The sequence below is a fragment of the Lissotriton vulgaris genome, chromosome 1_1, assembly GCF_964263255.1.
Source record: "Lissotriton vulgaris chromosome 1_1, aLisVul1.2, whole genome shotgun sequence".
Taxonomy (NCBI): domain Eukaryota; kingdom Metazoa; phylum Chordata; class Amphibia; order Caudata; family Salamandridae; genus Lissotriton; species Lissotriton vulgaris.
In genome coordinates this window covers 674,625,816-674,648,377 of record NC_141685.1, presented here as the reverse complement: position 1 = coordinate 674,648,377, position 22,562 = coordinate 674,625,816, and the positions used below count along the sequence as shown (strand labels likewise).

Below are 22,562 nucleotides of genomic sequence, written 5' to 3'. Positions count from 1 at the left end.
ATTTTTTTAAAGGAACTAGTGGGATCTGTGTGTCACAAAGCTTGATCATCCCTCCACCCTTCTGCATATTGTTGTTTAGATGAGAAATTTGCAATTCACGCCCTTGAATCAGTCTCACCGACAAAGCTATGCCCCTGTGAAAGAAGGCCCCAGAAGTATTTTTATTTAAGTTTTTAAGATGGCCCCGCCCCCACTGTTCAATGTTTTAGCCCGCCCCTTCCTCCTTTGAAGAGAAGTAGCATTTCAATAGTTTGGAACTGCTGTTGCGGTTGAAATTGTGATTTGAAATCGGGAGGGGGCAAGCCCTTTAATGTCCCTTCCTACTTGCGATTAGGAATGAGTCATCCTAAAATCCATTTGCTATTCGGAAAGGCTTTTCTTACTTATAAAAAGGTTTTAGGCAATAAAAAAACATTTTGCAGTCACAAACCCTCTAATTTTGTGAATCCCAGGGTTTGCAAACGCAAAATACTTTGCTAATTATTTCACCAGGTTCTGAATGTATGTCCTGACAACAGGCATCCCACGACAATTGCATATTTGGCCAGGCTACCTCTCATGTTTGGCTTAAAGTGACAACTGTTATAGTGGTCATCATTTTGAAAAAGTTCTTGCGTTTGCTTATAAGTCTAAACATTTTCACGAATCTACAGTGTTTTTTTCTTTTTTTTCCCCAAGACCGTACCATAAAAGTAAAACCCACTGTTTGATTCTAAATTCAAAAGAAGCTTAGGCGATCATCAGTCCCTTTCAACACTGGGAAAGTTAGACATCTTGGACCTTTGCGTTTAATTCACCATTCTCAAGAGTGCTTAAGGGTCAGAAGAGAGCTTATATAATGAGAAGTGTAATAAGCATTGGCATAGCCAATAGGTCTCGCCTTTGGGACCTTACAAGTATTTAATTCTGCAGCACAATATCCTTGGTGCAGCATCAACTGTTGCATGGCTAAACACTTATAATGTCCCAAAGGCAAGATCTATTGGCTATGCCAATGCTTGTTATATTTACTCTAAGCAAGTCGAATGGAACGTTTGACATCATCCAGGTCCCAACGCACCAAACCAGTACTATTCATTAATCCTAGATTTGCTTTAGAGTAAACCATGTGACCTATAATAATTACGAAAGGACTTATTTGAGTTGTATTCAAAGTAGTAGTTCTGAATGCCCATAGTATTCTTTCCAACTCACATACGAAATTCTTTGTAGACCGTTTGGCTAGTTGTAAAGTTGCCTTGATATTGCAGTTCATCTTTCTACTGCACCATTCCCATTGGGATGTTCCAATTATTTAAATTTGTTTAATTCTTGAGAATTGTATACATTCTAACATGTCATGATGCATGAATTGTACATCCTTATCAGTAGGTTTGAGTGCAGAGAAGCCTTTTGTGTCAAACATTTGATACAGGAATTTGATCCCAGAATGTGTGTCCAACTTGTTGAAGGTTTCCATCTCCATCCATTTGGAAAAAAGATCAACTATTACAGCAATGTATCTAAAAGTACCATAATCCCAAGTAATGGGCCCCATGATATCTAAAGCATTACTATGCCAAGGTCCAATAGGACATTCAATACAACACATGGCAGGAGTTCAGGTTTTATGTGATTTATCTGCTTTTTGACACTCAACACACTCTTAAACAAATCTTTAGATGGTGATGTCTACTCCTGATCACCACTACATTTCCCTAATGCTCCTTTTGGTTTTCACACCTCGGTGGCCTCGCACAAAAGTGCAGTGACCTGCTCTCTCAACTTTATCACCTCTCATTAGAAAGATGTTACACTGCTCAACTCATTATATGCCTCGCTAAATTGCTGAAAATGTTATGCTGTGCGCTCCAACCATTAATACACACTTTAACTTTTTCAATAACAGCTTCAGACTCCTACTTCAAACACCATGCTTGCGCAGCAGTTGCTTGACAGCCATTCTCAAAATTTTCTAACGCAAGCCACTGACAAGTCATTCGAATCATTCCTATCCAATTCGCCAATGCGGAGGATATTCTGCTTAAAAAATCAGCAGCCACATTTTTAGTTCTAGATGCATACTATAACTCCTAAATAAAATCCTGCAGACTCCTAAATAACCTAGTAATTCCTGAAGATGCAGAGAAAAGACCTTCTGTGGTGAGTAACTTGGTGAGTTGTTTGTGGTCACTACAAATGGTAAATTTCTGTCCCCAGGTGTATATTACAAAATATTCTATTACTTTTACACACACACACACACACTCACTCTCCTCTTTAAACAACTGAGTGCCCCTCTTTTCTGTCTCACTTGGTAAACATCATTACAGTTAAGCCAACTGGGTCACAAGGAGATAAAGTGAATTGCGCACAATCACACATTTTAGAAGGTGGAGAAGATGGAATTATAATGCATGCCCCCTGATCACTAGATCTGGCTTCCTTCCAAAGCATGCTACCGTTCTTCCTACAGCACGAGGAAGGTGCGCGGTGGGCACAATGTTTGCTACGCTGCCAGTCACATGCCCGCTCTTGTTGCTGCTCAGGCTTCGCACACGGATCGGGTGACTGAGAGTTTTGTCACAGGACCGACTTCCCCTCGCTGGAAAGCCCTTTCTACTGCGTCCTTTATCCGCACTCTCACCTTGACATGCACAAGAACCTGAACAGCACTGACTGTAAGGGAGTGACGTATCAACGGGCATCTACAAAAGACTCGAGGGGCTGGGATGGAGTCGGTAACATGTCAAGGCGACATCCATGCCTGTGGAGGTAAGTCAGGCTGAATGACATGCAAACGACTCTGACCCTGCTCCTCAAACCTTTCAGTAGACACTGGGCTGTCACCAAGGCCCCAATTTGCCCTCCTGCATTTTCAATTAAATTGGCAACGGAAGAGATGTGATCTAGTTGTAGAATCAGAATACCAGATTTCTAATCCACTTGATCATATTGTGTGATCCTGGGCATATCCTATCTTCTGCACGATCCTTTCTTACTTTCTTGAATATTACTTGTAAATTTCCTTTCCACGAGCTTCAGGGCGACAAGGTGCGATCAAACGTAAACATTAGATTACTGTTTGAGCTAATAGGGGTACTTAAGGATTTAGGGCCTGGTTGCGAGGTAATGATGTTCTGAACGAAGGGCGAAATCCGATGGAGAACTCGCCATATAAACCTCCTTGGTGTATTAGTAAAATATACTTTTTTACGTCACAATTGGAAGTGCTTAGAAAAAGGCTTTCAGGGTTATTGAGCACTATATGCACAAGGGAAAATGTAAACAGTGAAGCCTTGGCTTGTTAAGTGAAACCGAGACAAGTGCTGGTAACCAGAGCTGGTTATTAACTGCGCAGACCACTTGTGGCAGAAAGATTCCATAGGAGGCAGCAGAAATTCTCGCAGATGGACATTCCACAAGGTGGGCAGATGGAGAGGGTCCACGTCACGAGCCAGTGGCCAGGCTCATCCCGGCTCATCCCGGCTTTGTGCGCACAAAAAACGTCAGGAGTGAGCCACTTAGCACAATAATCACACGAGTGCCTGTGGAGGAACAGAGGGTCACACGTACAATCAGGGGCGCGCTGATGGAGGTGGCATGTTTGGTATTTTGAAAGTGTTCATTGTACTGTCATTAGTGCAATCGCTTTCGTCTATTGATTTCTTAATGCCATTATCTGTGTAGTGCTTCGATGCCCATTCGTAGCTTGATGGCAGTTTTAGATAAATAAACAAGCGGCTTCTCACAACAATATTTATCAACCACCCCCCGTAGTTACTTATTTGTACCTTCTTCACCGACCGATATGTTCCCTAAAAGTATCGCTGTACATAGTGAAAGTTTAGAAAACAAGCACGCGAGTGGTGTGCGCGCTACAGCGAGCGATCTGTTTTCAGTTATCGCGCCCGTATCTGGGCACGATAATTGAAAAGAGATGTGGCCCGTGCGGGTAACCGCAAGCAATAGGCCGTGAGCAGAGCAAATGCGGGAAATGAAACAGCCTTTGCCCAATTGCTTGCTGTCTTTCTTAGAAAGACGCACGCAAAGCCCAATAGCCTAGAAGAAAAACAAAAGCACACGCACGAGCGTGTGGTGAGCTTTCTTAAGCCCATTGCTAAAAGTCGAGCAAGCAGCGCATGCGCACTGCTCTAGGCTCAACCTAAAAATGACCTTTGAGGTGAGTGGGATAACTGCCGACCGGGTCGGCCCGTGCCGATGAAAAACCAGTAGGCTAGTCAGAATCAGTCACAAATCTGGTGTGACCCCAGCAAATCTATAGTGCTGTGACAGAATCATTCATATGCTGGATACGCCTCTCTCTACGCCGGTAAGGCTGACTAAGAGCCACTCACACAAAGCGCACCTCTCTTAGCCAAGTAGGGCCAGAGCAGAGTTATGTCACATGTCAAGCACACATTTCGTTTTTCGGGCCTGTAGGGTGGTGGACGGTCAGTTACATGCGATATGCACCTTTCAGAGGCTGATAGGATGGAAGCAAAGTACGGCAGATGCCATGCACAGTTCTTTAAGATCAGTAGGGCTGTGGAGTCGGTTGCATGCCAGAAGCCTCTTGGAAAGGTCAGTAGTGCTGAGGCAGAGGGTTGACAAGCCATCAAAGTTAGGACAGAGTCAGTCAAATGTCAGACACACACTGGCAGGCAGAGATATCTGGTGCACAGTCAGTCGTATTTAAGGTTTGCAACTGTTTTATGAAATGCCAGAGAGCCTGGAAAAATGGCCTGACATCACTAAATGCCTCTTCTCCTCTGTTACTATCTTAACAAGCATTGACAAAGCCAGCAGCTATGTATAATTCATGCAAATGGAGGTAAACATACTCACATGCAGGCAGAGAGACTTAGACTTCCATGTATACACACAGACAACACATACAGATACCCAGTCATGCAGTACCTCATTTGTTATTTGTGTGTGTTAGCATGGGTTAATATGCACTGTTGCTTCCTGTGCTGTTTATCTGCATGCGAAGAAAACTTGCATTGTGAGCATATCCCTTGCACCCTTCGATCCTCCGCTCATCCTGAAATTCTCCACCCAGTCACCCTCTGTTCCACCTTGAACCAGTGCTGTTCCCACTCTGTTGCTTCCTGCAGCATCTCCCATACATCAGTCATTCCGTTTTTTTGTACAGTTAAAAGGGGTACAAGCTTCACTAGCAAAGCTAGCAATGATGCAAGCACAACTTTGGCAGTAGTGTTGCACTTTTGATTTAACCCATGGCAGGGGCCAGCAGCATATGTTCCCTCATTTGTTGGACAGGCGCATGTGCAGAAGAAGAATATGTGTAAAATAAGCATCAGCTGCTGCTACATCTTCTGAGCATGATTCAAGTTTGCAAACGTATTTTTAGTATCTACCTTCGTATGACAAATGCATTATACACATAGATTTGTACAGGAGCACTGTAGTAAAATCTTTGCGTAAGTGCCTGTTATATACGCTTATTTTAACTACATGTATACTTTATTTTTTCTCCTTTGGTATATGTATTTTCTGTTTAATTGCAAACCTCAATAAAAACATGTAAGCACATATACCATTCTTCAATTTCAACCATATCCTCAAAAATCACTCGACACATGTTCCTCTTTAACCATTAACTCCTGTACTTGCACGTCTCAAAATATTTACAACAATAAATCTTGGCTTTATCAATGCTTGTTAAAGAATGAGCATTTTGGTTGGTTTTACTTGCTGCAGCCCTGCTAAGTCATAAAATATCAACTTGTTGTTTAAAAATATTGTGAGCCGATGTCACTTAGGTGGATTGTAGGAGCATGATCAGTGGGAGGGAGTGGTTCTATAACCCTTTTGGGGTGCTGTTTACTCATTCCTCTGCCAGCTTGTTATATTTTATAATTATCTTTTTTTCTCATAATTCTTTATTGGAGACTAGCAGCCCGTCCCAACGTTGTCCGGGTATGAAATGCTGCCGGCCGATAGTATATTGTTTTGTAGGATTTCGTTTTGATAGCATTTCTTATCTGTGACAGGCCTGTGAAACGCTCCGATTCACAGTGCATTGCTGATGCACTTAAGAGTATGCGTTCAGTAGTGTGTATATCAATATGGGACAAATATTATACACCTACAACTTAGTATGGAAGAGGAAAAAGGAAAAAGGAAAAGGGGGGAGGAGGAGAATAAAAAATAAGAAAGGTAAGAAGAGAAATAGGAGAATACAAGTTTCAGGAATCTCGAAGAAAAGGGGTTCACACCTGCTGGAATATTAGTTCTTGATCTTGCTTCTTATATGTTACATGTTCATATGATGCTGTCTGCACCAGTCCAATCATCCAATCCTCTATGGAGAGAGGGCTAGGTGATTGCCACAGTCTTAAAAAAAGTTTAGCAGGAGTGCAGCGTGTAAGAGTCAACTCTGAGGTTGGGAAACTTCTATGGTCATGTAATAAAATAGTGGCATGTATAAGAGGAAGTGTAAGAAGGATTGTTTCTAATTGTGCAGCTCCTATCTCTGACCAAAATTCTTTTATATGGGGAAATTCACAGATTATATGTAGAAGGTCACAGTTCTCTCCAGAGAATCTCCAACACCTAGAATGCTATGATAATCCAGCTTGTTACAACTTTAAGGGGGGAATGCCAATCGTGTAAAGTTTCAAAAAGACAAAACCTCATACTCGCTTCACGATGATATGCAAACGTTCCTGCCATTTATCACGGAGAGTGGTAAGAAGCAGCAGCGAGTATGAATGGTTAATCAGAGTTCTATATAAACCCGACATGACACCTTTATGCCGACCCAAAGTACAAGAAAAGTCAATATCGGCGAGGTTTGTAATGACCAACGGGAAGGCCAAGACATCTCTTCAGACAATGCTGAAGTTGAAAGTATCTTGAGGCCTGGTGTATAGGAAGATAACATTCTTCACTAAGAATCTCAAAAGATTTCAATTCACCATCTATTATAAATTGATCTAAGATTAAGATTCCTCTCGAACTCCACTCAGCCCAGGAAAGTGCACGTCCATTAATACGAATACTTTCATACTTCCAGATTGAAGCTTTAGAATGTAAACAATGGGAAGTCCTCAGTAGACAATGTGCAGGTTGCCATGTTTGGTATTTTGTTATTATGAATAAAGGAGTGATCCAACCACCCTTTCCTACAGGACCCATGTTTTACCATCACTATTCCCAAAACCTTTTCGATGTTAACCCACTTTTCTTTTTATTTAAAGGTGGTACTTTGCAGTTATCTCTGTTTCTGGAGTTTTTGCAGTGACGTTCTCTGTGGTTTTTGCATATGTAGCAGATATAACTCAAGAACATGAAAGAAGCATGGCCTATGGTTTGGTATGTTACCCTTAATCACTGTTCTTTTAAATTTGTAATTATTTAGTACCTGGTAGGTTCTCAAGCACATGTGTATTGTCCTATTTATAATCGTCTTTTTTGAGAAATATTATTGTAAGTGATGTATGCAGTAGAGTTAAGTGGACTGTAAGTGCGCCACTGAAGAGCAAATTAATATAATTGATAACCGTGGTAACCTATAGCAGTTTGTTATCTGTAGCATCCAATTTTTTATGTATGAAACATGGAAGAGAAATAAGTTATTCTTTTATTAGAGACCAGTCCATTTTTAAATGTAAGACTTTAAACAGTTTTTATTTTATTTTAGGTTTCTGCAACGTTTGCAGCAAGTTTGGTTACTAGTCCCGCGATTGGAGCATATCTTGGTCATGTCTATGGTGACAACTTTGTGGTGGTCCTTGCAACTGCTATAGCTTTGTTGGATATCTGTTTTATACTTGTAGCTGTCCCAGAATCTCTGCCAGAGAAGATGAGACCTGCATCTTGGGGTGCTCCAATTTCATGGGAGCAGGCGGACCCATTTGCTGTAAGTAAATATTTAAAGAGGCTTCTCACGTTTTCTTGCCTTTTACTCCGACACTTCCACACTGGGGTAGTTCAACCTCTGATTGACATGAGAATGTAAGTCTATTTCTGCTTGCAAAGCGAAAATTCTACTTCTTTATTACATTCAGTTACAACTCTGGAGCATTTTCCTTTGTTCACAATAAATGTTTTTATTTGTTTTCATTCTTAGTTTGATAGTACTTTGAGTTGTTTTGAATTGCAAGTGTTTCTTTTGTTCCATCCAATTAGGTTTGAATATGTCGATAGATAAGTGCGTGAAATACATTTAGGTGGGTGATTGTTGCAATTAGTCTTTTTAGAAAGGAGGATTTGCAGAGATAATTGAAATGATAGACAAATGTGATAGTGATAGCCTTTTTTATTGTTGATTTGTATTCTAACAGCAGTATCGCTTTATGAAACATTTACCTTATGAGCAGTGAACATTTATGCTGTGCTATTGCTTTCCACCCCAATACAACTTTGATTGTAGCTTATTGAGGCTTCTTTGTTTTACCAAAGTAGGCATATAGGGATCCATAGTGATTTCTATATTAAATACCAAGCATATTCCATGAACACATTTTTCCTTTAGATTTGACATTACTGGCAGGCAAAACCAGCTTAGCATGGGAATGGATGGTTGCCAGGAATATCCAACCTTGTAAATTAAACAATCTTACTTTCCTTGAATACACCACTCAAGGGGCTCGTAGCGTAGGACTTTCTACATTAGTGTGAAGTGTGCATGCTTCCTCTTAACTACTGTAAAGCCGTACAATGGGAAGCCCATTTTAATGCTTGATAAGTGCACAGTGGCAGTCCTGTGCAGCATTAACTGCTATCAACATTCAACGGCACATATAATATGGCAACTTTGGGAAGATTATCTGATGGGGAGGGTAGGTTTTGCATAATAGAGCACATAATTCGATACTAGGCAAGTTTACTTTTCCACAGTAGTGCTGTGAGCTGGTAACTTGAAATCTATTACAAATGTAAGCTCTCAGACTGAATTTACCAGTGCAGTCTACTATTATCACAGAAAAGTATCAACATCAGGGGGCGTGGCTACCGGCCGATCAAGATGGCCGCTTAGCCTGTGCGCTCCGGGGACCCAGCGGCCCTTTCCACTAATCCGCACAATTATCCTGATAAATACGCTGCTCCGACGACGGCCTCTAGGATCGGAGCGCAAGCGGTACCGCCTGATTTGACTCTCAAGAAAATCGGGCTTTTCAATCTGGCCGAGGTACGGACTGACGAACTGCAGCCTACCTGCAAAACCAAGACCGGGGACTAAAGTTACGAGCCGGCCGCCGTCCAGTAACTGGAAGTGTGACGACGGCGCCTTCCCCTGATCCGGCGGACTAAACAAACAGTGCGGATCCTTAGGCACCGACGCACGCTCGTGCAGCAGCCTGACGCCGGTGACTACCCACCCTGTGAGGTGCGACGGCCTGCCCCCACCTGGCGCCGAACCGCGGTTCCGACCGCTGGCCGTGACGGACACCGGAGGTTGGAGCTGCGGTGAGTGCGGGACCCCGAAATACCAACTATCACCCTGGGAGTGGTTCCCCCTCCACCCCCCAGCATGGACCTCACCATGGACCGGCGCTCAACCGGATGGACTGCCTGAGCCGGTGTTCCGTCCTTTGTTCCCCAAGACTCCGGCGTGTCACGGGGCCTGAGTCCGGGGTGTGGAGCACCGCAAAACAGTACTGCGGCCTTGTGGTCTCCGCCCGATTGTTCATCTGACGCTGTCACTGCCCCGCTGATCCGCAGTGAGTGCCCCCGGTTGCCCGCTCCTTGGGCTCCGCGCAATGAACTGATTCTCCCACAGACAGACCTCTGGCTCATATTGACTGGGAGCCTCCCACTGGACCAGCTTGTGGGCACTGTGGGCTACAAGAATAAGGCGCCATGGCGGGCAGAGGACCAAGGCATACTACCACGCAGGCGAAGCTGGATAAATTCGGCTATGAAAAAGGATCATCCCCCGGCCACTCTCAAACTAAGCCGGCGGACAATGAAGGGGCAAAAAAGATCACCCTTGAGGACGTGATGAAGGCTCTTGCTAACGTACAGGCGACGGTGGGCACTATATCTACAGACGTTTCTCTGCTGCATGCAGACCTCCACAAGATGGCGGATGGGGTAAAAGAAGTGGAAATAGTCGCCAAGTCTCTCGTTGCGGACACTTCTGAATTACAGACCTCAGTCGCCCTGCTTGAAAAGAAGAATAAAACACTGGCTGAGAAGCTTGATGAGCAAGAAGGGCGGGCAAGGCGCCACAATGTTCGGATTATTGGTGTTCCGGAGTCAGAAGGTACAAGAGCTATGGACTTGTATGTTGAGGAACTAATTACCACCAAACTGCAGCCTAAGGGACTTTCAAACTTTTTCTCGTGGAGCGTGCACACAGGGTGCCTGGTGGCAAACCTAAACCGGGTGCGCCCCCAAGACTGGTGCTCGCTAGGCTATTCAATTTCAGAGACCGAGATGCCATCTTACAAGCAGCAAGAAACTCCCCCGCCCATCCGCGTCTTAAACTCCACTGTGACGTTCTTCCCGGACTACACGGCGGCCGTTTCTAGGAGACGACGAAGCTTCTTTGAGGTCAAGAAGTTACTCAGGGCGCACGAGTTACCATACTCCATGCTCTTCCCCGCAAGACTTCGGGTGGTGGCAGACGAGAGAACATGGTTTTTTGACACGCCAGAGGCTGCACATGACTGGCTGGAGGGATGGCGCACCGTGGACAGATCAGATCGTAGATCAAAACCGCAACGGCACAGGGACACTGAAGGTGCTGCAGGGAGCTCTGGCTCTGGAGGCCCCGAACTGAACCATTCTCCACTCCATGAAGAGGAATGAGCTCTGATCTCATACTACTGCTCCCCGATTCCAACAACGATCCTGTACCTATCCAGGCCTCTGCCGCTTGTGAATCTGGACTGGGGCAAGACTAGGGGCTTTGAACTCTTCCCCCGACAAGCAAGTATTGGGTAATGGGAGGGATAAAGCGCTCTGCTGAGTTGGGGTGGCGGGCAGTCGAAAGTTCGTCTAGCAAGGAGGCAGGGAGGGTGGGTGGGATACAGGGTGGAAGGATGGATGGGTTTTTTGTATGGTAATGAAGGCGACATGTTACTTGAATGAAGGTGCATCGCAGGATCGGTCCCCCATTGACTTACACACTACTACACACACCAGTAGATGGCTACACACGTAACAGGTACACCTGAGACTCGTATATCACAACCCTCCCACCAGTCGGCTTTAACAGTCCTGACATGGAATGTTCGGGGGTTGGGTGACAGGGTGAAGCGTGGCCTAGTGCTGCAATATCTGAAACGCTGTAACCCAGCAATAGTCCTACTGCAGGAAACTCATCTTGTGGGCTCGGCCTCAAAGGCAATGGATAGATGGGGATACAAGTTCATTGCACATGCGGACTTCTCCTCTGGTTGAAGGGGGACAGGGATCCTAATAAGGAAGAACTTCCCGATGGTGTGCCAACAGACGCGAATAGACGATCAGGGCCGCTTCGCGGCGGTGACGGTTCAATGGGAAGGTCAACTTTTCAACTTTGTGTCCGTATATATCCCTCCAGGCCTGCACGCTACAGCACACACTGCTCTCACGATATTTCCTCTTGGCTTTGCCGGTGGCAAAGTTGGTGATAGGGGGCGACTTTAATGGCATTGTAGATCATGAGCTTGATAGGCACCCACACACGACAGCGGTGCGGGGAGGCGGGCGACTCCTCGGACTGCTGGACGCTTTGGGGCTTACAGACTGCTGCAGACACAAACACCCTCACGATAAACAATACACTTACTATTCAGCGACCCATGATTGTCTCTCACGGATAGATTACGTTTTGATGTCTGCGGATGGGCTACATGGCATTGAGGAGGTAGATATCCGCCCCAGGGGAATCTCTGATCATTCCCCGCTGCGACTCACATACACAAACCACTGTACCCATAGAAGCTGCATCTTCCCTATTCACGCGGGCTATCTGCAGGCCACCTCTCTGGTGAAAGCTCTAACCAATACCACTAAACAATATTTCCAGGAAAATTCTGACTCAGTAGACTCCCACAGTACCCTGTGGGAGGCCTACAAAACAGTCCTACGCGGGCAAGCGATCGCCTCCATTGCCACAAGCGAACACAACGGCAAGAACTTAGCACCCTCGAGGAGGCTCTTAAAATGGCAATTCAGGAACAGGAGACTCACCCGTCCCTGAGAACTGCCCAGGCAGTCCGGCTACGGCACTCTGAGTGGATGACATACCAGAAAGAAATGGTTCAGAATACACTACAAGCTACCCGCCACAGGGTTTATGAGCTGGGGGACAAGGCCGGGAAGATGTTGGCGTGGCTGGACAAGAAGGAAAAAGCAGGTAGTCATTGTACAGCTGACATCCCCTGAGGGTTATACGACCTCAGATCCCGGGGCCATAGTGGACCTACTGGCTGACCATTTTGAAAAAATATACACCCCCCAAACGTCCTACTCGATAGAAGAGGCATACGATTATATAGAAGATTTGACGATCCCCTGCCTCTCCCCAGAAGCAGTGCTTCTGCTTGAGGCGGACGTCACCGTGGAAGAAATACAGGAGGCAACCTACGCACTGGCGTCAGGTAAGGCACTGGGCCCCAACGGACTCCCAGTGGAGCTGTACAAGAACACGGTTCAAATAACGGCCCCCTATCTCCTCAAGATGTTCACCGATAATCTAAAAACAGGGGAGCTATCTAGAGACCAGCGCCTCGCCACGATCATCCCGATCCATAAACCTGGCAAAGCAGCAATGGCTTGCACCTCTTTCCGCCCTATCTCCTTAATAAATGTGGAGCCAAAGATCCTCGCCAAATTACTGGCGCAGCGACTGGCCCCCCACCTTACCACTCTGGTGCACCCAGATCAATCTGGCTTTATGCCATACCGTAGTACATCACATAACCTGCGCCGCCTACAAGCAGTGCTGGCCCGCCGGGAACACATACAGGAACCTGCCATTCTCCTTTCCCTTGACGCCACTATGGCATTTGACACCGTGGAATGGCCTTATCTGTTCGCGGTGCTTCAACACATGGGCTTCGGCCCCAAGTTCTGCGCTTGGGTTCGTCTACTCTATGCCAAACCCCTGGCCCAGATAGCGGCAAATGGTCACATCTCTAGAGACTTCCCACTTGGTCGTGGGACAAGGCAGGGGTGCCCGCTATCCCCCTTATTATGTACGCTGGTCCTTGAACCATTGGCAATCTGGATCCGGTGGGAACCCTCCATCAAGGGTATCCGGTGGTCACCGGCATGGGAAGATCGCATATCTCTCTACGCAGACGATATCCTTCTTTATCTCACGTCCCCCAAAAAGTCAATTCTAGAGCTCCTTAATGTCTGTGAAAAATTTGGGAGAATGTCGGGATATAGGATTAACTGGACTAAGTCGGTCCTATTTGTTCTTGCCGGCCTTCCACCTTCGCTCCCTGCGAGCTGCCCTTTATGTTCTACTGAGGCGGCTTTTAAGTGTCTGGGTGTTTATGTGTCGTCGGACCCGGACGAATTCTACGCCCTGAATTTGAAACCCCCACTGGACCGGTTCCAGCGGGATGTAAAGGTGTGGCGCTCCCTCCCTCTCACTCTTCTGGGCAAAGCTGCACTGTTCAAAATGACACTCCCCCGCTTCCTGTATCTCCTCGAAAATACGTCGTTCCCGGTCCCGCCCTCCTACTTTACGGTGATCTCAGAGGCGGTTTCTGCCTTGCTGTGGGATGGGAAGCCAGCGCGGATTGCGCAATGCAAACTGGTGAAAGACTGGTATGACAGAGGTATAGCACTCCCTAATATCGAACTATACTACTGGGCGGCCCATCTCAAGCAAATCAACTATTTGCTACATGCCCCGCAGACTGAACCCGCTTATTTAGCGGACAGACAGTGTTTGGAATCTAGAGGTCTGTTGAGGAACCTTTACAGTCGTAGCGTGCCGTCCGACCTATTGGGTCAGACACGTCACACAGTTCAACTCTGGTATAAGGCACATTGACGCCTTCAGTGCGCTAATGTTATCACGCAAATGACACCCCTGTGGGACTCGCATAGCCTAGGTTTTCTGCGCAACAGTAAGGGGTTCCAGGCTTGGGACAATATAGGCATATCGGTAGTGGGAGACCTCTGGAAAAAGCGTAAGGTAGTAGACTTCTCTTTTATACAAACCAAGTATAATATGGCACAGTCTGAACACTATAGGTTCTACAAATCCGACATGCACTGCAGACAGCCGTCCCGATGGGGACGGACTTACAGGAATCCACTCCTCTTGAAGATAGGTTGTTGACAGAACACATGTCCCGCAAAGCAACATCCTTCAGATATCGGAAGATGATTAACAACCTCGCTGACATCTTATCTAAGTTGCGGTTGAGTTGGTCGAGGGATATTGGCGACTTCGACGATTCGGAATGGCAGGAGGCCCTCTCCTCGCCGCGGGAGACAGCGATCCCCTCCAGACTTAAACTGATTCAGCTGAAAATATTACACCGCACATATTACACCAGAACAGTCCTTCACAGGATAGGAAAGGCCTCCCACGAGTACTGTCTCCGGGGATGCGGAGAGAAGGGAACGTTCTATCACACCATATGGGACTGTGGTCGGGTGACAATGTACTGGGCTGCCGTAATGCGCACCATTTCCCAAACCACAACTGTTTCCCTGTTACCCGATCCCCGGCGTTGTCTGTTAAATATATGGGAAGCAACAGACCTAACCCATCGTCAGCAGGACTGGGCCATGCTAGGTATGATGATGGCAAAACGTAACACAGCTAGACTGTGGGGCTCTGATGTGCTACCTACATTGAGGGACTGGTGCAGAGACATGGATGCAGTGATGGTGGCCGAGAAAGCGGTATTTGTCCATCGGGGGTGCCCTGGGAAGTGGGAACAAATCTGGGGGGCTTGGAACAAGTTCAGAGGGGATATATGTGAGCCCCCATAGATTGACTCAGATGAGGCCCTTTCAGACTAAGAGTTCTGCTTGAGTGTCTATATGTTGGGAGATGTATTTCTTTGAATTGTAGAATTTCCCTATTGCTTTACAGATGCTATACCGATGTGGACTTGACTGTAATTACACTGTATATGCTAAAGATACTGCAAATGTATGTTTTTGTCGCCTTCCATGTTTAACGCAATAAAAACAAGTTTTAAAAAAAAAAGTATCAACATCGAAAAGTGAATACTAGAACTATCTCCTCTCTGGGGATAAAAAAAGTAACTCTGCTTTTCAGGATTTAATTTCTTAAGAGGATGATACCATCCACATCTCTACTCACCAGAATGAGTGGACCATGGCGATCTACCACATGTGACGCCTTAAGCTACAAGTGAGTTCAGAATACTCATAAGTTGAGGCAACCACATCTTGAAATCACGTCTCACATTAGACCCATAAACGGATTAAACTTCACCAGAGCCCAAATAGACCTTTTGTCGTTTGTCAAATCTCAGGGGTTGTATGACGTTACAGCGTATGCTTTTACCCTGACTTGCTGTTGAGGGTGCGCTGGAGTTTGAAATAGTATAATTTACTATTCCAACTCCAGTGTCTGCAACAGTAGGGAAGGTGTTGAAGTCAAATCCAACACCTTATACCCCCTACAGCCAGCCATTTTCGTTGTAATGTCATGCAGGGTAAAAGCATGTGTTGTAATGCATGCGTTGTAACGGTTGTTTCCCAATCATATGCATTGACAATAGGGGAGGCATGTGGCCGTACTGAGAATGGCCGTAAAAGAATTTGGGAAACAATATAGGATCCTCCTCTCAGTCCCGGTGCTTTTCAATAAGATGGAAATTAGATTGATGGTAGTAACCTATACTATACCATGTGAGAAACCACAGAGCGGCGCAGTGGCACAAGTAATCTGATGGTCATTTCATCAGTTGATTGAAGGGTTTCCTCAATAGGTCCCATTTTGTGCTGGATGGAAACACTATCTGAGATAATAACAAATTAACAATGGCAGATTATATTGCAGTGCTTCCTGACATGAAGGTTTAACACGTTTTATGGGATGTAACCATTTCAGCAAATAGGTGTTCCAAACCTATCTGGGAAGAGAACTTGCACAACATGTACAAATGTGACTGCAAATTGTCATAGCGACAAGGAGCTAATGGAGCAGTAAAGGCTGACACTTGATACTTCTAGAACTCATAATGGACTCAGTGAGAGATCAGTAAAAAAGGTGAATGCAGGTCCATAAAAGATGTAGGAGAAACTTTCAAAAGGTATGTGGTTAATGTCAGACATTTGGTCCTTTACAGCCTTACCATGAGAATCAATTTCAAACTTTTAGGCGATTTTCTGAGAATTTTGAGAATACTCTTGAAAAAATTACAACAGTTCAACTTCAGAGACCTGTCACTTTTCATGAGAACCAGAAGAAGAGTGAAAGGGGTATTACCTTTCAGAGGGAAGCTTAAAATTGAACCTCTTCCCTAATATTGTGGTTGTTTGAACCTAAAAAGACTAGACTATTTACTATTGTAACGGCGACACCAGCTTTCCAAATCTCACCATCTAATATTTATATGTTTTAATGAAATTGAGCAATAAACTGCTTAGTACTATTTATTGCTCACTAACACTGAGGAGACTAAGAATCTCTCAACATTGTTGAACCTCTTGCTAGTTGAGCATTTGTTGATGCTTTCTTAAAAGATGCTGTGGCACTGCCTTCTGCCCTTCCTCTTTCTCCAGCAATCTGGAAACCTGAATATAAATTAACTTCTGGTAACTGATCTTTAGAGGATACTTCCTTTGGCTGTAAGGTTTGCATTCTTTATTTCAGCAGCTACAAGTGCTGTGCATTTGGCCAGGTGCTGTTCATTGCAAGAGATCAGAAGAGAGCCTAAGAAAAATACTCTATAGTTACCCAGCTTTTGAGGAAATAAAGCCTGCTTCTGTTTTCAGCAGCATTGCCAGAGGACAATAGTAATATTTAACCTATACATTTCCGTAGATGTAATTATCTTTTAAACACTTTGCCTTTTACAAGAAGGTAAACGTTCTATAAAAAGTAAACTTTGAGAGCTGCGACTTGAGTCCAAAGTAATTTACAATTGGAGCCTATTAGTGTGGTTTGATGCCACCATATTCATGACGTTCCTGTAAGATCCGGGACATGGCAGCAAACTTTATGTGCAGTAGGTTGATACAGAACCAGAAGAACTCTAAACCAAGAGAAATAATACTTTTTTTTTATTTCAGGTCTGAGTTTCTGCTAGCCTTGTCGCTTGAGAAATAGATGTCATGCTTTTTCAAAACTATCGTAGGGATTGGCAAAAGGGATCCAAGCACGGCACTGGAAAAGACAAGATATTGTTAACCATCTTGTGTAGTTTTAAAAGAAACAAGATTTGCTGTGCACATTAGATCAAATTGCATTTATTTTCATACCTTCATTACATATCAACCTGTTACAAGTCGTGACATCACCTGATTTCGAGTTTATTGGAAACGTGCTGAGCAATGACATTTCAAGTATCATTTATTTGCCGCAAGAGTCAGCGAGTCTTCATCATCATCATCATCAATGTTTTATTCGACAGATTGTCATAAAAGCAGAATCAATTACATAAAATAGCCAATAAAAGCGAGTCTTTTCAACTTACCTTTTGTAATACCAAGAACGAGGCTAATGCAGTTCTCAGAACAGGCCATAAAAGTGAGGCTGCTTTCCATCCTTGGAAGTCAGTGTCCCAGCGTTGATCCGGTTTAAGATGGGACTGAAGTTAACATACTTGTTTATTTGTACGTCTTTGGCAAATCATTTTTGTCATACTGTTATTATGGAGTCTATATCCTGGGGGTTGTGCTGCTCGTGGTTCTTTTAGAGCAGGCCAATGAGCATTTTATAATAGGCATCTTGGCTCGTTATCGGAGAACAAAATACACTGTTGCTTCTAACCACATGATTGTTATTTCAATGATATTTAATGTGGTATTCTCAGCTTAGTTTTATGAAGTACTACTCTGTGGACTATTGCAGGTGCTAATGAAAGGTTTAGCAGAGCAGCCTAGTGCCGTTAATTGCTGGACAAATTCTGACCCTGCATGCTTGCTAGTTGGGGGCTGCCATGAAAGTAGATATAAAAAGCAGTAAACAATGTGGTAAATGGTGATGAAAAAAGTTACAAGTACTTTGAGCCACTGACTCTTTTGTTGTACACGGATTGACACTCTGTCCAACAAGGTCTCCAAATAGCTTTCGAAATACTTTACTTGATCCATGGCTGTTGTGATTTAGAACTCACTGTTGGAATGATTCGTTCTGGAACTGGGTAGTACTGCAGTAAATGCTAAAACATGGGAATGAGTGGTTCAGTTAAGTGTGGTCTATATAGTGTAGTGATTTCATAGTTTACCCTCTGATGTTTCACCTTAATACTCTCAAAGTTCCCTAAAACTCTAATCTGCATGTACCACAGGGTTTGGCGTTTTATGCAAGAAACATTTGACTTCTTTAATACTACTCCTGCCCCATCCCTCCTGCGCCACCTTGCACCTCTATTCCCTTAGTTCTGTACTTTGTTCGGTAATCTGTTTCGCAGATGTGACATTGAAGTATATCATTCTGGAGGAGGAAGTTCTTGTATGCCTCACTGACCTCATTTTCCTTGTGGCGTTCCAGATGAACAGCCAAAAAAGCCTCATTGTCTTTCCTAAGCAAGGATTTTCTGTGCTGTACAACTTAACTGTATTCTGTAAAACGTCCATTTAGAGATGTACTAAAGTCGATCAACTCTTGTTCTCCAGCAATTAGGAAATAAATGTGAATTATTTTAAACAAAAACAATGATAGAATTGTATATGCCCTAAAATGTCTTGGGGACATTTCAGATAAGAACTTAGTGATGTTTAATTCACATTCTGCATTGTGATTTTTGAACTTTCTGTATTTCTTTTTCAGTCTTTGAAGAAAGTTGGCCAAGATCCTATTGTGCTTCTTATTTGCATAACGGTTTTCCTCTCCTACCTTCCTGAGGCGGGACAGTATTCCAGTTTCTTCCTGTATCTCAGACAGGTAACCTTCTGTGTTACTGCTTTTGTACGTATTTAATCAATGAAGAAATTATCAGTTAGTAGAGTGTTGGTATTTGCACTGTATCTGGAGTGTCCATCAAGAGGTTCGCATCCATGCCAGAGTTTCAGGATATAGTAATAACATACATTTATGTGAATTTAGATAGAACTCAGGCATTTACCTATTTTACAAAGGAGGTTTATAACTAAAAGGGTTATAGTCATGGGTTCTAATGAAAAAAGATTTGAAGGAACTGAAGCAAAAATAGTTGGTTTAGGCAGAAAAGGCCCATTCTAAATTTACTCTAGAATGTCACATGATGACTTTATAAATATAGAAAACTATAAGGGTTTGGAAATGTATCCACCTGCGCTCCAGAGACATCTCTTTCCCAAAGTTGTGAGGATTTTAAAGGTTTTCAAAGGCTTTCAAAGGCTAACCATAATACAGTTGGCACATAACATTTTTGATGTGTAGCGAAGTAGGCTGAATGTGGGCTCAACAAACCCTTATATAACAAAGTTGCCTTCAATTTTAATTGTCGCATGGGTATCATGTGTTGCAGTTTATCTCTGATGTCAGCAATTCATGATGCTTCATTTTTAAGATGTTGCTGACCATCTAGATTTGCGCAGCCAAAGTAGGAGCGATCACATGTAGTGCAGTCTTGTGGAGATAAGAGTACCTGGCACTATGCTGCACTAAGTGGGCGAAAAATTGGCAGCACCTACCACAGAATGCTGAAATTGTATTTGCAAGCCTTGACACCTTCATTGACCTGGGTTCACATGGGCAGATTTTCATCTGTTGGATTTGAAAGATCTTTGACTACCTGGGAAGGAGATATCACTGGACGACTTTCACCAGGCCAAACAAACTCCAAGTCCGTAGGTGAAAAGAAATTCTGCTGCATCCACAACTAATGTCTTAGAAGACAGATCTCCATGATGGTAGCATAAGGTGAGTTGTAAGCATCAGTTTAAAAGAAAATGCGTATCTTATGTAAAACCTCAAATGCCTTCATTCTTCAGTCTGAATAACAGGCAGGTTTATACATTGAGGATTGTCCGGAGGGGCATCACACATTAAACAGTGTTCAAATGACATGAACACAGCAGACAGAGTTAGGAGGTTGCACACTCTGGCACCATCTTGTTCACTCCCAGTCAGCCCATAAGAATGACTGTCTAAATTACCCACAATGCCAAATGCTACCAAAGATTGAGACGTATTATGGTAAGGTTACAAATGTCATCTGATATCTGGCAATGTACTTGAAAGACATATTGCACAACGCATAATGTCCTTTTATCCGATCCAAAACCCTCTTAGTCTGAAAGAATATACACAGTGAGTGAGAACATCCATGTACTGCATAATTACTCTCCAACAGCTTGGCAGCTGAGGCAGATTGTAGATTGGGCAGTAGTTGATTAGTTCCTTAGTATACGTTACCAATCCAATTATTTAGCTTAGTAGAAATCTGTGTTTGCTTAATTGTAGGTGCCATTGAATACTGCCCATGTGTGGAGATGCCTCCATTCAGACAGTAACACATACCATCAGAACTTCCAATATCAAGTGCTTATAGTTCTCAAGTACCATTAGAACTTAAAGCAAGCAAGGACTTACATTTGAGCAGATTTTAGCCATCTGTATTTTCCAAGTATTTAGCATACATTGAGAACTCTGAATAGTCTTGAATTTCTAATGCCAATCAGCGTCTCTCTCCTCTCAACACCGCTTTTCGTGTTGGAGAGCAAGTCTAGCTCTTCTCCATTTAGCAGGCGGAAATTGTTCAGGACTTTCTTGGACATAGACTGGAAATTAATCTGCAACCTTTCAGCAAAACTTATGGAGGGGTTTTCTGAAATCAAAATTTTTGGAGGGCAAGATAGGACCATGGGAAGGCAAGTCAGAATAGTCAGAAAAGGATTTCAACTTCTGCGATGTACTACTAGGTGTTCACTTGCAGTAGATTGGCTCTTTCTGTTAATTAGGCTTGACCCAGGTGCATCCTGTTGCTTGAATTCTCAGCCTATGTGATTTTGCGTGTGACTCCGCAACCCGTGTTTTCTGTTGGACCACTCATATGGACACAGAGTATTTTTAGTAGTATGAGTTTTTCCTAATCTCTGGCACTTATCCTATATTGGACACCTCTGCATAATAAATGTGATTATTGCTTTAATGACGCTATTACCTATGGAAGAGCAGAGTAAAGATATGTGTGGTTGTTAATCTGGCAAACATATACAGGAGCTGGTGTCACAAATCAGCAAAATGCTATTACCAAATTTGTAGCTAAGAAGTTATCTTCTGCTGCTTAATTATTAGATTCCCATATGATATAACCAATTGCCTTTACACTTCATGCAATCAAGAGATGTAGTTTTAAACAGTGTTTTAATTAACTAGTTATCAGAAGGCCAATCATTCTACAGAGGTGCAGATTTGAGCAGTGCTTCCCAAGCAATTACAAAGTAAATATTATTAGTTTTAAAAACAGTAAATAACTGCTGCCAGCTGGCATGTCACCTTTATCTTTAAATCCTACTACATACAAGGTCTCTTAATCTCTACTTTTTCTCCACTTACACTTCTGTTTTTTCAACATTTCTGATCACTCCTGTTACTTTTTCACCAGTTCTCCCATTCTCACTCTCCTCTTTTTGCACTCATTCTATTTCTTTTCCATCTCTTATCCTCCTTCTTTCTTCTTCTACTTCTTTTCTCCTTCTCCCACTCTCTCCTCTATCTCTTCCTCTTGGTTCCTCTTCACCTTGGTCCCTCTTCTTCTGTATTTCTTTTCCCTCATTCTAAGTTTCTCTTTTTCGTCTGTGTTCTCTCTCTTCTTCCATTGCATCTCTCTACTCTCTCTTTTCTCTGTGACTCCCTCCTCTGTGTATTACTTCAGAACGAAAGCGGAATTAGTGGTTTTCAGTAGATGTAACAATAAGTTATCATAAACCTATCTGTATGGTCTAGGTTTGACTTGTGTTGCATGCAGCCACCAGTCTTTTCCCTTCTGTGTGATTTTCAATCCATCTGTGTTAGAAAGAACTACATGTAGTAGACAGGCAAAAGCTTCTCACAACCATCTATCCACACATCTGTGTTGCATGTTTTCCTATAATCTGACTTGAGGACGAGGTTTGATTGTGTATGTATATTTGTGTGTGTGTGATCTTTTCAGCATTTCTAAATCACCGTGTCTCTGTTTATAGGACTGTAACAATGTTGCAATAGTATTTTTCCAACATAATGTGCTTTGTTTCTTCTTTTAGATTATGGGCTTTTCACCTGAAAGCGTTGCAGCATTTATAGCAGTTCTGGGGATTCTGTCAATCATTGCACAGGTATGTAAATGTAACTAGATGCAGTCCAAAACCCAAGGTCTAAACAAGGTGTTTCTTCCTCTTGTTCTTAAACTTAGTATTAAATTTTATCTTGGGACAAGAAAAAGTATACTTTATAATTGTAAAATGTAGCACTGTATTGTTAAATTACTTGGCATTATCTTATTTAGAAATCTGCTCCATTACCCAATTTAACTTGCACT

General features: G+C 43.4%; 1 protein-coding gene across 1 annotated transcript in view; it reads left to right on the top strand.

Moving 5' to 3' along the window:
• SLC71A1 (solute carrier family 71 member 1) overlaps positions 1-22,562 on the top strand; it is a 290,205-nt gene that overhangs the window by 208,945 nt on the left and 58,698 nt on the right. The window contains exons 5-8 of the mRNA XM_086954554.1: positions 7,209-7,323; positions 7,652-7,870; positions 18,887-19,000; positions 22,288-22,359. Coding sequence (XP_086810680.1) covers positions 7,209-7,323; positions 7,652-7,870; positions 18,887-19,000; positions 22,288-22,359 — 520 coding nt within the window. The remainder of the gene's footprint in view (positions 1-7,208; positions 7,324-7,651; positions 7,871-18,886; positions 19,001-22,287; positions 22,360-22,562) is intronic.